The following is a 17227-nucleotide window of genomic DNA, read 5'->3' as shown; positions in this document are numbered from 1 at the left end:
GTGCAGCTGAAGGATAACTCTCAGTCCTGCTGTTTTACCATCTAGCTTTGCGTTCAGAGGAATGCGCAGAAAGGTTATTGTTTAAAGCCAGGCCACTAAAACAAAACTGATATTTAGTTCCCTGCTGAATACCTTACTAGTCCATCAGAACTGTGTGTTTTTTTTTATCATTTGAGCTTAAAACATTACACAAAGTCCACAAATGCCTAGTTTTCTTTGGGCTTTGAAATGGTGCTACATTCTCCACTTTATCATCAACTGAACTGTCTCCCCGTAACTCCATTTCATGTCTGAGAAATTCAGATGCTCAGAAATTAAAATTTCAAAGATCTCCTGCAAAAAAAAAATCAATGGGGGGAGATCAATGCTCATAGAAATTTCATGAACTTTGAACCGATATAGGCATGATGATGAGGACTGGGCTGGAATTTCTGGCCACTGATTGTTCCTCATACAGATGAAACACAGCCTGTGGGGCTGAAAGGAGGTATAAATTTGAAATCAGCTGAAGCTATAACTTTTTTTTCAACAAACCACGAATGTTTTGTCTGAGCTCAAAACAGAAAAAAACACATCTCAAGTCATCTGCTGTATAGACTACCTCTGAAAACACCTAACACTTTGCACATTAACACAGAGAAGAAATGAAATTGGTTCCCTTTGCAGCTGATCGCAGGTGCAAATTAATATTGTAAAATGAAGATCAATACATGGACAGGGCAAAATCAATAGGAGCTAAATTATTGCTGCATTTTCCTCCTCATTCAAGATGAGTTGTGTTTTCCTCTCAAAGTCAATACTTTGCAGCTTTTCTCATTAATTTCTCAATAAATTTGGCAATGAATTTCAATCACAGAACTTGGCAGGGTGAGCCAAGCATTGTGAAATGCATAGGAAGCACAAAGCCATGGTGGGGTTGGATGCATCATTCATCTACAGGCAGCCTTGCTTGTTGGAGCAGTACTAATATCCTTTCCTTACTAGGGACCACATGTTCAGATATTTGTTAAAAAAACATCAAAAAAGGAGAAAGGATTCTTGTGAGCTCTTTCATTCAAACAGCTTTACAATGGCTTCACCCATCAGGACTCCCAGATGTTTCAAACATTAACCAGCAGTTGTTTGCAGCACTGCCTGATTTGCCATAAATTGCAAAAGGGAAAAAGTACATGCTCAATTGCAGCCACTTGTTTCAATTACAGACACTGAATTCACAGGTCACTTAATAATTACATTCGATCAGATAATGGCAAGGAATTTTCCTCAAAGTGCGCACACTGACAGTGGGAAAACTGCCATGTTAGCTTATAATTGGAAGACGGGAACTACCTTTTCTATAACCCTGACATTGTCCCCAGGCATTCACATAGGCAGTCTAACTGGGCCTATCACAGAGGGATTGTCTTCCCACTCGAGAGTACCTGACAGTAAATAATAGTACTGATATGTGACACTAGCCACTGAGAGGGGACATCTCATTGTCTTCTGTATAAAAAATGCCCCTGCTGACAACTATTGGATTGCATTCAAACAATTCTGTTTACATACCTTGAAGAATGCCTTTGATTTTAGCTTTTATAGTTACACTAAAACTACAGCTACCAAACCCAGCCCTGAGGTTAAAGAATACTATGAGGAATCGTTGTATCAGTTGGTCTAGGATCAGAGAGTACAAAATGTCTTTGGTTAAAGGGACAGATGTAAGGATTGTGACATTTGGATAAGTTTATAGCTTTTTTGCAGTCAGGCACTTAAAGGCCACATAATAGCTTATAATAATTTCTTAAGAAAGGCTGTACAATGAAAATTCTCATCTGTTACAAATTGATGTCCTCGTACAAAATCCGCTTCTTTTTTTCTGTCCAACTAACAGCATTTTAAGTTATCTTTTTAAAAAATATTATCAGCTCCCAATCACCTCCCCACGATTGAGGAAAAGGAAACATTCCAGACATTTACTTCCTCCCCGTTATCAAAATTGAGTCAACTAATCTTACGAAGCATCTTATCACATTAATTAGTTTACTTCTACTTTAGGTAGAAGTCTTTATTAAAGGCACTGAGTTTAAAAAAAGATAATGTATATTCTGCTGAAACTTCTTAACGGCTTTTCTGAGGTTTGGCATATCATGTAAATGCAATCTGTGACACCCCATGAGATGATTTTTTTTAGTCTATAATGAGCTTGTTCCATATTTCATTCTAGATATATTAATAGAAACATGATTAAACTCTGTTATTAGAATTGTATTTATAATCAGAATAAAAAAAAGATAATCTTAAATTTTCCGTCTCCGCTAAAGTTGGCAAAAACAAATCATCCAACTCAAAATGTAAAAAAAATCAGCATTTATTGAGTGAAGCCAGAATGACCCTTTTGTCCTTTTTGATGATGAATTGCTGTCTTCTCACTGCTACATTTTGTCAGTTTTGGTGCAGCAGAGTCGATACCTTCACCTTGACGAGAAAACTTTGTGATTTATCAGTTCCTCTGCCGCCCAACACTACCACAGCGTGGTTGAGCATGGCCAATCGTGACACAGAGAACAAGGTTTGGTCACAGTTGCCTGGGAAAAAAATAAAGCACCCTGTGATGATAGACAAATGTGTCTTGTTAGCAGCAGCCAAAAAGCGCTTGACTTGTACTAATAACAAAAAGGCCATGTTGGTCACCATGGGTCTAAAGACGAAGCACCCTGTCACTGCCCGGGTTTGGAAATTAGCAAATAATGTTCCTTTTCCTTGATAAATGGGTGACAGTTCCCTCTCACCAATCATTTTTAAACATTTTGATGCATGTCTACCATCTCACCAGAGGAAGGGAAAAGTTTACCAGGACTCAATTTTCAGATGATGAATGAAGCAGTTCTAAACGTATGAGTTCTGTGTGAAGGATAGTTCATTTAATGCAATTCTAGTATATGTATGTCACTGATTAGGACAAATAGTCTAGTTGGGTAATAGCATAAAAGAAAGTATGTCTTTTTTAATGTGCTCCACTTAAACAAAAGCAACAAAGTAATAAAAAGCTGTAGTTCATCCTTAAAAACCCTTCTGTCCTCAAATGTCATCATTAACAATTACCCTTTTGGGGGTGTTTTGTCTTCCCATCTTACCTGTCAATAGGGATATTTTTAGAAAAAAAACAACCACGATATGTTTCCAAAAAATCCAATAAACAGGTTTTAAAGTATCAGCTGCGAGAGCCTTTTAAAATTGCCTGATCAGCTTTAAGGGACTTATTAGAGAGAAATTTATTGACAGGAGGACCAGCATATCTGTCCTTCTTTGATTTTTTTGCAGGACTTGCTGACAGCTGGTACCCACAACAGGCCTGATCAATGGATAACCAATACAGGTATCAGACATGGAAGAAACTGTTTTACAGTGACAAAAGATGTGACAGGACAAGGAAGGTGAAAGAAACAATGCTGCTGCATGAATGTTACCTTTGAGAGTGAAGCAGTACATAGCAATCAGGACGTAAAATGTGACTCTTTATGAAACACTACTTTGTTTATCTTAAAAACACCCACTGTGTAAATTCAGTAATGAACTCATTATCTGATTGCATTCACTGTTAAAAGAAAATAAATTCTTCAGGAATGTACTTGCTGCTGAAAGTATAATGAGAATTTTTTTTGTACGTTTCCCTTGTCCAGCACAAAGATTGCATTGTGACAACACGATGAAGTATATTTCAGCCATAGTTACTATATTGACTCATCTCAATGATTTGCTTTTTAGTTTTCACAATATCCCAAAACGTATGTTTTACATTGTGTCTGTTGGCGAGAGGTGCCTTTATGTGTAAATAGTACACCACCGCTAGTAACAGGATGACATTTGAATAAACACAAAGGTCCTTAAAAAAACCCCACTTCAGATATATTGCCCAGAAAATGCACTCTCAGTATGGGACCTTTAGAGCTTCAGGCTGATGGAAGCTTGCCAAAAAAAGAGAGGGTAAACTGTGCAAGAAGTACAAGACAATTTAGCGTCCAGAAGTGGGATGTTGGTAATATGCCAAGTACTGCTCAAATAGAATTCAATCCAATTCTTTGCACAAATGCTCTATCAGAGAAAGCATAAATTGTGAACGATCACTGGAGAGTAATGATTTCATAACCTGAAATTGAATGTAAGCCTTTGTGCTGAAATGATCATTTATATCTGAGACCAGCAAATGCATTACAAGACCTGGAACTAGTTCAATGTATTCAGCATTCAAGCTTTTCTGTATCCGTTCAGAACGTGTTTACGATTGGCTGCCAGTATCTGTGTTTAGTTACTGGCTTCAGTCTGCTGCAAACGACACATTGACTCCTAGTAATTTGCGATAATTTCTATAATTGAGCAAAAGAAGTTTCTGAAATGAGGGTGGGTCAACAAAACTTGTGGGTAGAAGAGGTCAGCGCTAACTTCTAACAGAACTTTATTCATGGCATGCTGTGGATGTATGCTTCAAGCAAAACAAACATTAATTTGCTCAAGTTCCTTTTGTTAAAAGACAGCATTTAAGCGAAATGCTTGCTTTCCTTTCAAAACAGAATACTTTACCACTAGAAAGGATCGCTTCTCAACATGAAACATAATTTTACAAGATGGATTTAACTGCAATCTTGTTTCAATTACTGGTGAAACAATTATAATTTGCAGTAATAAATTAATTGTGACCAATGCTCAAATTTATTTTAATTGAAAAAAATCATGGCAACCTTTTTTTTGAAGTTGCAGTGCTTATTCAACCCTTTTCTAATATAGTCTTATGAGACTTGGGGTGCAAATATTACTTTGTGCAAAAGTTTGATCATGCACTATGGTATCAGATTACTTCAGAGCTTCTGATTTAATCCCAAGAGATTGCAATGTTCATGTTGACAAAAAAAAAGCTGGAATCAATCAAAAAACAGCATGGCACAATCTGGATGAGAAGAGGTGTCCAATAGTTAAGTAATTATTTGTGAATAAATAATCAGCCACTAATCAGATATCTGAATTAAAAATTCACCTCTTATTATTAGTTTGACCAATTTACTGTTGAATATGGTAAAAATATAGTTAATTTAATTTTAAACATAAGGCAATTTATATTATATTTTACAGTCTATATGCTAATTTACTATTAAATGGCAATTACACAAAGTGTGATTGTTAATTCTGGCTCTAAGTGCTCGTTGCTTGAAATTGTTAGTTCTCTCTCATTTTTGACCTTCTTACAAGAGGGGTGAGGTGTACAGGGAATAAGAAGGACTTGTGCAGAAGAACCGGACATGTCATTTGTGACTCATTCTTTTAATTCACCGTGCTAATCAACTGAACTGCTACTGTCTCCCATGGTAATTGTATCTTTATAATGACTGCAAGGGGCAGAGAGAAAAAACTGCATAGATATACTGGGATATGTTTGTTCTGTCCCTGATGAGAATCAGCACAATCCTCTTAGTATGTGTGACTAATGGTGTCCTCCACAAGCTATTCCCTGAGATTTGGCACTTTAATAGGGCTGTAGATAAGCTGTTAATGTCTTTAAGTTATACTTTCCACAAGCTGTACGCCCTACACTATACTCTTGCTTCATTATCCTGCAGCCTCATTGCCCTGCGTCCCTCCTCATGCTGAGAAGGTTAAATGCTGGAGTGGCTAGTCAGACTGCAAGCTTGGTGGGACTCTGATAGAAAACAGCTGCCCTGGAGAATCAGTCCCTCCTCTCTTTGGGTTCACATCATTTTCATATTGTGAAATACAGTGGGTCTTAGCTCAGCTTTCAATGGTGAAAGCAATTTTCAATGATTATCTCATTGTCCCCATCAATTTAGGAGCACTCCAAATCAGACCAAAGCTTCCAGGTCAGACAGGCTACGACCTTGCATCCCCTTACTCCCTGCTGGCATATAAGTTCCTATTTCCTTCTCTCAACATTTTGAATTTCACATTGTTGCTGATCTTTAAATATTTTAAGGATGTCCAAGCCTTCCCCCCCCCCCCCCCCAAGCCCACCCCTTCTCCAACTTACCAGTGTAGACAAACCGTCCGGGTGCACCTTTGCAGAACTGTTTTGACTTGTAAGACAGGGTGACTTCTACCACTCCAGGAATGTGCCGAGGTGGGGTTTGAACTCTGATGGCGTGGGGAGTTATCAGCTGGAAGAATCATACAGTAAACAGACTTAAGGCTAAGATGACAGAGATAGAAATGATGCTTGCCAGTTGAGCATAATTATGAAAATTAATCCAAATTAGGCACACATCTGAAAATTTGCTCTCCTCTCTCACATGCAGTTCAGAGATCTGTAGTTTGACAATATCGCTTGTAAATGATCCTTGGTTTTAGCTTGCAGGAAAAGCCACGAGGCATCATTCACATGAAAATTGCCTCCATATGTCTCACTAAGTTCTCTTGTGGTAATTTTCTAGAGCTAATTATTCAATTGTATTGAATGGCCGTGTACAAAAGATTATCCACTAGATGGCATAAGTTGACATCAGCTGAATTTAATACAATTTGTCCAATAAATTGTCCAATGTAAATACATCTTTAAGACTCATTGAGAGTGTCTTATAAGATAAAAGCTTTGCTTGGATAATTCGCAACATACTGCATATTTTACCGTTCAACTTGGAGAGCTTACCTCACTCCAAACCAACATGGTGCCGAATACAACTTGCAAACCGTCAAAAAAGTTGTCTCCTATTATAATGACGGTGGCTCCACCAGTAGTCCAACCTTCACTAGGGCTGATAGCTTTTATGCATGGAGTAGCTGCACATGGAAAGGATAAAATAAGAGAGCTTGAAATCTATCGTCCTGGCAGCAAGATCCCGTCCGCAATGACAAATCATGCAAAGCAAAGTCACAAAGTGAATGATTGCTCTCTGCAGTTTAGCTAAAAAAGCACAATCATATCTCAGCATGTTCGTGTAGTAAAAGCAAACCATTAACTGTTTTACACTGTAAAGGCCAAGCAGCAGTTTGTGAGCACACAAGAAAAATAGCTTGATGTAGCAAATTATATGTCAGGGCAAATATGGCTATTACAAATGATTAAGCATTGCATGCATGTGGCATGTCAATTTATCTGCTTTGCTTTACAGATCTAAGCAGAGTCAATCAAAAGGTTGTTGAGGGAGATGGAAGAGCAAATGCTCTGAATTTCGATTCCTCATAAGCAGCTAATTGGGTTGGGTTTTTCATCCGCGAACTTTGCCTTTGGTTCAAAACTTCATTTTCCCCTGTCATTCTGTAATTACTACTTTTCACTTTTCATCACAAAAAATCAAAAGCGCTATATTAATACTTCTGTCAAAGGTACACATTTTACATCTAATATTGTTTGTCGACATGAATCCATGAGCCATTTACTTGACCTCTCTTTGTCTCTAGAGTCCTCACATTTGCATGAGTTATTACAAGTGGTGCAGACTTAGCACAGGAGGCAGCAGCTAGCACCAGTCAATCCCGGCTCGCAGCAGCCACTGAACTGCAGCAATGCTCAGGCTGAAGGCTGCACAGCCTCTGAGTGAATCGCTTTGTTCTTTACTTTGATCAGGCCTTCTTTACATGGTGTTGACAGACCTTTTTCAACGGCTTTGATGGTCTTTTGTATGCTGACTTTCATGCAAAGGAGCAAATACAGGGACATACACTTTCCCTATGACAAGCAAATCCGACTGCTGCAATTTTTACCTGTAGGGGTTATTTTGTAAGTGCCACATACCAATTGTCCCCAAATTAACCTGAATTCCATTCAAACACTTCGCTAAAGAAACAGCTTTCTCAGATGATTAAGTCGAAAAAAGATTAAGAAAATACATTGTGGATTTTGTGCATCTATTGTTTCTGATTACTAAATTTTAATATAAAATTTTAATCGTTGTCTACATGTTTAACTGTATCATTGTTACATCACAAGCTATGTTATGTTTTCAATGCTTATTTCTGATTGGTTTAAAGGTCATTTTATTTATTCCTGAGTTTTAAATACAATTAATGAAAAATTATGATGCTATGTAGATATTCATTTCAACAATTTGCATTTTATATCAAATTTTGTTTTGTCTGTTTTTGTTGCCTCTAATCAGTTTAAGCAGTAACACCTAGCCAGCCATTGTTAATCACCAGCAGCTATTGTTGTGTAGTATACTTAAGACACGCCACCTTTCTTTATTTGCTTTTATGTTGGACTAGTGGAGGTTATATTTGCTGATTCCACGTGCATCTCCCTCTGCAACAGAGGATCTGAGCACACACTGAGAGCCTGCCCTTAACTATTGCTGTTGACTTCATGCTAATAAGTTCATACAAATTTTCATTTCTGAGGCTTCCAAGTGACATTTGCTTTTCTTAATTGCACAGAGATCGTTTGAAAAGGATCAGCTCTCCAAAGACTGACAAGTCTCCTCAAAGGGAGTGACCTTCATCAGCACAGCCAATTATGGCAAATAATTCACACAAAAAATTACAGTAAACAAATTTACTTTGGAGGTGAGAGAAGAAAAGAATATATGATTTGCTGCATGCACAAGAGGCTGCTGTCTGGCAGCTGTGGCCTGACAAGCTCGCACATCACCGAGGAATTTTCAATGCTTCTCAGCAGAGAACATGGGTCTGACTCCGCCTGTGCCTTGAGCCATCTTCCTTCTGCCTGTATTTGCATACATTTCAATGCACATACAGAGAAGGAACATGTGTTCAATGGGAACCATGGCAAAATGAATTACACAGACAGTGTTAGAGATCTAATGATATACATGCACAATGCACTCAAGCAGATGATAGAAATTGGAAAGAGCAGATGAAGACAGAATCAGAAGAACAGCAAATCTGTGCTTTTACTTCCTTCTGTTAGTTGGAAAAAGTTGAGGCACTCATTCAAACTATACATCACATTTCATAGTGTAGTTTAGGTTAGAAGCTGCTTCTCAATCCAACCAAAACCAGACATGACCTGGTGCATATCTTTGGTTCAGAGCAAATTAGTTTATTTTATTATGACTGCGATGTTTATACATGTAGTTGTTATATTTGCACATTAGTCTCCTACTTTTGAATTTTCTACACTTACTAAATTTCAACTTTATTTCAATGAAATAGGTCTTACTGTGCTGTGAAGACTGTGTATATCTGCTCTTCGGGACAAAGCTTAAAACTGCACATTATAACTGAAAAAGACACTGGTTTTCATAAAATACCCAGTTTTGTGCATGCATCCTGTATGTTATATTTGTGCTGAGGATATTATTTTGTTAAGCATCTCTCAATGTATGTTATCCCACCAATTTGACTCTCAGTTCTCTGCCTCCACGTTGCCATGCATCTTGCACTTATCGGCCACTTTAAGGGCAGGTATCCAATCTATTCTCAATTTGCTACTATTGTTGCTTGAAAGTGAATTGGAAAAGCACAAGTTGACTCACCCTGTCTCCCTCCCTTAGGGAAAGTGTGTCATTTTGAAAGGTCCAAGAGACAACCAAGTCTAGTTTGTGACCTCACTGTTTGGGAAGTCATGGAGAAGATTCTGAATATGCCAACATTCAGGGCAATTTTAAACAAAGCTTACTGCACAGCAAAAATTACCTTAACACATCACACAAATTTACAAGATGTTGGGACAATGCAATTTTTTTTACAGGTTTCAATTTACATAACTTTCATATTACTTTCAAAATCCCTGGTGATCATCATAATGCCACAAATGGAATGTTCTTGTACCATTCCTGTCGTTGCTGCTTCATTTACATAATAATGTGGCACACACTTGTGCCAAGTTCCAGATCAGCATAATGGTGCTGAAAATAGCTGTTCCATGCGAATATGCAAAAGAAAATGCAGGAACAATATTATTTGTACTTGTTCAGAGATGTTTAAAAATCAGGCATTTCAGTTTTAAAATGAATAATTTGGCATTGGGCATTGTTATCTGAATTCCGTATTGTGTTTTAATATATAATGACAATCGTTTTCTAATGATCGCTAAATGGCCAGTTAAATCAGTATTTACGTCTGTGGTTGCTACAGCAATTAAAGAATCACAAAATCGGAACAGCAAGTTTTGGTAATGTCAAAATAGCAACAATAAACAAAAGGTTTTTAAAAAATTTCTTCAAGTGGAACTTTTCAAAGTAAATGACTCTCCCTGCTTAATACTTTCTGATTTCCTCTGCATTTGCCAGCAAAGCCTTCCAACTCCCTTGCCCTAACTTTTTCCACCATAAGTTATTTCTCCAGCACATTATAACAGCATTTGTCACCTTTCTTTGGATTTATGATAATAAAGCATTCAAACAAGCCTAATCTTGCCTCGCGAAGACTTCTTTGTTCTACGTACTAAAATGTCTTGTAATTGTGCTTGGGATGTCCAGATGGCTGGTTGATACTCCAGCTGATAGGATTATACCTTTTACCTCTCCTAGGGCCATCTGTTCCCTTTAACTCACTAAAACCCTGCAGCCTGCATTGAGTTGTCTTTATTGCATAAACCTAACAGCATTACAGGCACTTGGCATGCAAATCACTACAGTGCTGCAGGCCTCATATCGGGGGGTAGGGTGCAAGTGTTGTTGGGGTGGGGGGGGGTTTGAAATACTGAACACTGACAGTAGTAGAGTAATTTACGAAATCAGTGACAAAAAAGATTAAAATTTGATTCTCTACAATGCTTGAAGGTGCATCCATTGTTTTGCTTCCACCCCCCACTCCCCATCAGCTGTATTCAGCAACTGTAAATAATCTGTATTTTGTAAGCTCTGAAGGATTCAATGGCAGTCTTCCACCGCAGCAGCAGCAACAGCAGCAGCAGGGGGAATTAGTTCTCTTGGAAACGGTCTACGAGTGTGTATATACTGCTGGTGAATATTAGATGATTGGATAATGAGGTGTTAGCAAAGAGAAGCTGCATTCAGACACATATCGGCAGCTTTCACAGAGGACTTTCTGATAAAAACTGTGTTGCTAATTCAAAGCATACTGTCTTCTTCAAGCAGAAACTGTTCAGCCTGTGTAGGGTGGAATTACATTTTATAACTGAATATCCTGCTTTAAATTGGGCCATTGATGTGCATTTTTTTACATCCCACCCAACAAGCAGTTTAAGGGTGAATTTTAGTCATTCTTCCAGTTCATGCATTATTGGTTTGCAACTTTAAAGGATCAAGTTACATTATAATTCTAAGAAGCCCCTCATTTTCAAGCATCAGAATTATATAAAAAGATGCTTAACCGTAAAAATCAAGTCAGTAGATTAAAAAGATTTTAAAGTTCACACCAGGCCATGATCTTAGATTAAGATGGTACTTTGAATTTATTTTCATGGCATTCAGCTGTCTGCTTTCTTACTTTTTACAAAAGTTTGAGTTTTCACTTTGCTACTACTGGTACTGTTGATGGTTTCATTAGAAGCCTTAGTATCAGAACAGCAAGCATGGCTGCTTTAACCCATAATATGACTGGTTGCATCCCGAGGGAAGAATAGGCCTGGATATAAGACTCAGCCTTTTTAATTGAGAACCTCATTAGTGTTTGGTTGCTAGGCAAAACACACACCTATTTCAATGGATACAAAGCAGATAAACAACATGTCACAAGCCAGGAAGACTTTTTTAAAACCGATTGTTTAAAATAGAGTACTGAAAATAATATTTTTAATGGATGCAGAAAATTCACTTGAGTAAACTATTGCGACAACAGACTAGAATGAAGATTCCTTCCTTGGTTTTAAAGTATAATTACGTTTGCAACTTTAAAAAGACAATCATGACCTCAATCTCTTGACCCTGACCCTCAGAGGCAGTGACTCAAGGTTAAGGTGGGGTTCCCTTGGTTGTCAGCAGCCCTCAGATATCTCACATAGGTGACCACTGTATGAGCTCGGACACTGAATGTTAGCAAGGTTATGTGACCATTGGGCCAACACAGCATATATGTACTTTCCAATAGAGGTTATCATAAAAGAAGCAACAGCAGCCTGTACTTGCTGAAGGGTTGAGGCAATGCGTCTGCCTTCCATGTTTAGAACTGTTCTGCACAAACATGTTGCCTGAGACAACATGGCAAAACAATATATGTTTACCTCTTCCTAGTTTGGGAACAGTTAAACCCACTGAGGGGATCCTCTTTGCCTGCCTTGGCTGAGGGCAGCAAATTCAATACAGACAAACACAACCTGAGATCTTTTGAACCTGTGTGATCCAAAGCAAGTTTGGACATTTACTAACTCATCTCATTCAGGGGATCCATGATTTTACATAGACTCTTATACAGCATGGAAACAGATCCTTCGGTCCAACTTGTCCATGCCAACCAGATATCCTAAATAAATCTAGAACCATTTGCCAGCATTTGGCACATATTAGTCTTTGGTTGTTAACAAATGAAATATTGTACATTATTATCTCCAATATTTCATTGTGGCCATTTCAGCAGCTCAAATTATTTATTGAAATCAAATATCTTCAGTGACTCTTGAATAAATGCAGCATTTGGGGTTGTCCTAATGATCATTTGTTACACTTGAAAAATTTAAGATGCTTGCTTTCTTATTTTCAACATAGTTTCCTCTGCCTCAAAAAACTGCAACTCTTATCAAATTGGCAAATAAGTCGTTTTTTTTCCCTCCAAATCTGTCATAACTTCCTGTTACTTTGCTGTTCCCATCAAACGCAACTAGTGCAGGCAGAGATTCAGTTTTAGTCCATTATACTTCAGTTTTTGGCAATTCTCTGATTCAAAGTCACTCCCCTCCACCCCCGCCAAGTTCTCTCCATACTCTACTGTTCCTTTGCAGGCAAAACAGGCAGTCAGTCAGTCATTCGTAATTGGTTGGAAGAAAAATATTTTCTGTGCTTTTTTTTCTCTCTCTCTCGTATGCAAACCCCACAGTTTTCATCTGCAGCAGCAGGACCCAGCAACAGGAAACTGACCTCACAGTAAATTCTTTACAGATTTGATCATGTTTGTTTTACCATCACTGGAACTTACAAATCCAACCTGCCAGTGGAGTTCTATGCTGCTGACCATGGTGAGACGATTGCCAAAAAGAAACAAAAGTAATGGCAAAAGCTGCTGGTAAAATAAAGTAAAATGATCCTAGATTCCAAAGAATTATTGAAGGTTTCGCTGGAAAGTATATGTTGCTAGAAATGAAAGTCAGGAGGCAGGGAGGAAAACAGGCTCGAGATAAATTAAAATGGTGGTGTTGACTAACTTGGTTGGAAATACGTTTTGACCAATGAAGTGTAAAATGTATTTGGATGGAAACGTAACTTGAAGATTGTTTTACTGAAAGAATAGAAATGTAAGATGTAATGGGGAAAAAAAAGCTTCTACAAATCATAAGGCACAATGTAAAATGTGTATGCCTACCATTTTCCAGATAAGAAGGGGCCGTACCTTCTGAAGGGTCAAGGCGGCGAGCCCGCCTTCCATGCTTAGAGTTGTTGTGTACAAACATGTTGTCTGAGACAGCCAGTACATGGCCATCGACATTAACTGTTGTCGATATAACAACCTGGGAATAAAAGAACACGTTGGTTAGTGGATAGTTACAGTATTGTGCGAAAAGTCGACAAAGTGCTGACACCTTAATGAGCTGAAAAGAAATACAAGGGCCTTATTTTACAGTTAAATTAAACTGTCTTTGCTGAGAGTGTGGAGTGGTGCCAGAATAAGATGCTCCTTTCAAGAACAGTTTATGTAGTTGCTATAAATACCTGTCATTCATGCAGCCTCCGTAAAAGCTTTCTCTTATAATTGTCTCTTAAAAACCCGCCACACTAATTACAATTTAATCTGCCTATTATGTTAACAAATGAATGCAATTCATGTGAATATTCTACTCACCATTATCAAGCCCTGAAATACCCCTCAAGCTACTCATTTAAATGGTTGCTGTTTTCATTGATCTATTGATATATTGATTAACTAGTTTATCTAATTAGAATTACCTCACTTGAGAATGGGTTCTCATGAAAGGAGGTAAGGATTCTGAAATTACCACAAACTCTTTAATAAATCAGCAGACTTTCCTGCTTTCTCTTGGTAAATTATCCCAGGTCAATTTTCCACTTGCATTTAATCACTAATAATGAACTTTTTTGCATCTGAAAAGAAAGGACTGAATATGAATAGTGAAAGTGTTTGCAATCAGTGTAAAGTAAGCCCCTCTCAAGTTCATTTTGATGGTGATTGACCCTGGTATGTCAATGGAATTTCCTTTTTTGAGTGAAAGAGTTTCATTCTGTGTCCACTTTCAGGGACTGGCCATGAGTTGATGATGGATAGAGACTTCTCTTCCAGCTGCCTCTCAGTAGTAAGTAGTACAGAACGCATACAAAATGCACAACCCTGCTTGAAATGTTCAAGTGTGCTTCCATGAGAATTACTTTGGAAATTCTATCACTTGCTTTGAAGTTCACAGTAACATTTCAAGTAACTATTTACTGAAATGACTTAGAATGTCCCTCAAATATAACCCCTTACAGAAACTGATATCTGAAAAGCTTCAAGCAAAAACGTTATGCAGATTCAAATCAAGTGCCTTTCTGAAAACATATCAGTTTAAACTACCTTTCCCAACAGTGGAATTGCCACGTATTCTCTAAGTAAGGACATTCAGTTCTAACCACCTAAATGTGATGAGCTACAAAATTTGGAATCACTACTCTCAACTAACAAAGCATGGACATTGTGGCAAGATCAGATGTTCCAACCTGGTGATGGCGTGATGCAAGTTCTGGAATGTTCTGACTTTGAAGCATAAATAATGCTGACATTATTGGATGGAGCAGCTGCTGAAAGAAGTTATGTAAATCAATTTGCACAAACATTTTTTTTCTATATTTATGATTCTTGGAAGGCTTAAGAAAAATCTTTGTGTTATATGGACTTGATTCGGATAGAAAGCATTCTCTCTTTTGATTCCTACTAAAACATTGAGTTGCCTTCATTGTTTTTCCTAAATATTTCAAGCATTATTAGATATTCAAATAATATATAGCAATAACATCATAAAATTACATTCATTATGCCAAATGTCTGTATGAATAACTATTAAAAAACTAAATAAATACATATATTCATTTTTTTACTGTATGTTCATTTAACAAAATAATGTTCAGTAAAAGTAAAATGTTTAACACCTTAGTAACAATTCATATTTTATAGGATGATAAAGTGATTATTTCCAGAATATGAGAGCCAGACCAAAGTGTCAAATTGCAACCATCTTTGATTTGTCATGTTATGTAGGTCATTTACTGAGAAAAAGTGTGCAGTTCAGCATTAAACAAAGAATATGATGTTCCTGCCAGCTTTTGCAGTGCACCTCAAGAAAGGTGCTGAGGTAATGAAATCAGTAAAATGATTGCCTAGGCTCTGACACCCAGTTAAGTCCAGTTAAACCTTCTGAGAAGCAGGCAGATTAACTGAAGAGACCCAAGAAAGTCCTTCTAGTAACTAGTGTCTCCACTGTCGACCACAAGATCACTGGTGACTGATGCTTCTTTTAGTCGTCAGTGAGACAAAGAGGACATTTCCACTCATTCTAGGTTTGACCTTCTGCTCCACATCAATGGATCAATATCACCAATGCTATGTATCTGAGATGCATGAAAAATGGTCACACTACTGCCTTTTTCAGTGAGAATTTTTACAATATTGTTCAGCTCTGACATGTTGGCTAAAATTATTTGGTTATTCTTCAAAATGATTACAACATATTTCCTTGTGTAGTTAGGCACAGATATCTTTCTCAAAAAAAAATCAGATAGCATAGTTCATTGCTTACTACCACTGATTCCAAGCATATATTGTAATCCATCATAATGAATAATCTATTCATAATGCAGTTAAAACTTCCTACTCTGGTAACAATTTCAATTTTCATGTAGACTTGTTAATGATGCTGCTTTGTAGTCTATGGACAAGGCAAGTTAAAACAGAAATTTAAAAGAACATCATTTTTTAATGAACAATAGCCTATTCCTGAAAGAAATATAGAACTTTGTGTTAGGTACCATCTGTTCCCTACAAAATAGCACAGGGAAGAAAAAGTATACAGATGTCTGCCAACCTGTTAATTGAAAAAATAAGTTTAAACATATAGAAAAAACACCACTCTAGTAATACTCCTCATTGTAATCCCAGCTGACTGTAACACAATCTACAAACTATTTTGTTTACAAAGTGAAACTCTTTTAAAGTGAGGTCATTTAAGTTTAAATAAAGACAGTTCTGTCCAAGACTGAAGACTTCAGCATAAAATCAAAATTCAATAAAGTACTTTTTTTTAGGTTTTAAGGTTTTCTTGGTCTAATGCTATTCATTGAGCAACATATTTTTCTCAAGTCTTTATGTCTTTTACTTGTCAAAGAAGTCACTGTTACAAGTCTAATATAAAGAACAATCAAAGATATGTTCGTGCAGTACACAGAGATCGATGTTAATGGTATTTGACATAGAAATTAAGAATTTATTTAATCAAAAGCCAATAATTTAAAGAATTGAGTTTTATTTTAAATGAACACTTTTCACAAAGTAATTAGACTATATTTAGAATTGAAGGCCATTATTATTAATGCATTTGGTTTGATGGATTCACGTTAATTATTATTATTATTTTATAGCTAAGAAATTGGTTTGAAGTATTTTGCATCAGGCGAGCCCCAATGAGAGAGCAGGTCCATGAGTGAACAAAGGATGCAGCTATGTGTGTGTGATGCTCCACTCAGAATACCTGGCTTCTGCAGGGCTGTTTGCAAGATGCTATGTGGAGGTAAGGAAAATTGGCAGGTATGTTAAACCGGGCCACTCTCCTGTACCTTCTTAGAGCTGATTACATACACTCATTGCCTGAACCCTGAAAGCAGGTCATTTGTCCAACCTTTCGATCAGGAAAGAGTGCCTGGCATAGGGCAATCTAAAGAAGGCAGAACACAAACAAATAAATGGCTTCAAAATTTATAAATTGTTCCTTTTATACCAAACAACATGGGAATATGTTGAAGAGCTTTGAAAATCTGGTGTGGAGATCGTAATGCAAGATGTGGGATTAACCCGCACCCACTGATTACTATGCAGGCTGTATGCCAACTTCATGCTGGCTGCTTATTTGAATGATCTCTGTGTATAGTCAATACAAATCTCTCTGTTCAGTGATTGGACACATCAGCAGGGAACCAATATTGCAAGTGACTACCATCACTTAAGAGGAAGCCTGTATCAGTGAAAGCTG

At 37.3% G+C, this 17227-nt stretch overlaps 1 protein-coding gene across 8 annotated transcripts in view; it reads right to left on the bottom strand.

Annotated features, from left to right (window-relative positions):
• The window catches only part of ebf3a (EBF transcription factor 3a), a 150107-nt gene that overhangs the window by 20831 nt on the left and 112049 nt on the right, over positions 1 to 17227 (bottom strand). For 6 of the 8 annotated variants that reach the window (XM_060841955.1, XM_060841954.1, XM_060841953.1 and 3 more), the window contains 3 exons: positions 13360 to 13504; positions 6632 to 6762; positions 6017 to 6143 (listed from right to left, as the gene is read on the bottom strand). In XM_060841955.1, the coding sequence (XP_060697938.1) occupies positions 6017 to 6143; positions 6632 to 6762; positions 13360 to 13504 (403 nt within the window). The remainder of the gene's footprint in view (positions 1 to 6016; positions 6144 to 6631; positions 6763 to 13359; positions 13505 to 17227) is intronic. The other 2 variants (XM_060841956.1, XM_060841958.1) reach the window with 1 other exon arrangement.

The sequence above is a fragment of the Hemiscyllium ocellatum genome, chromosome 22, assembly GCF_020745735.1.
Source record: "Hemiscyllium ocellatum isolate sHemOce1 chromosome 22, sHemOce1.pat.X.cur, whole genome shotgun sequence".
NCBI lineage: Eukaryota > Metazoa > Chordata > Chondrichthyes > Orectolobiformes > Hemiscylliidae > Hemiscyllium > Hemiscyllium ocellatum.
This window is presented reverse-complemented; position numbering and strand designations above follow the sequence as displayed.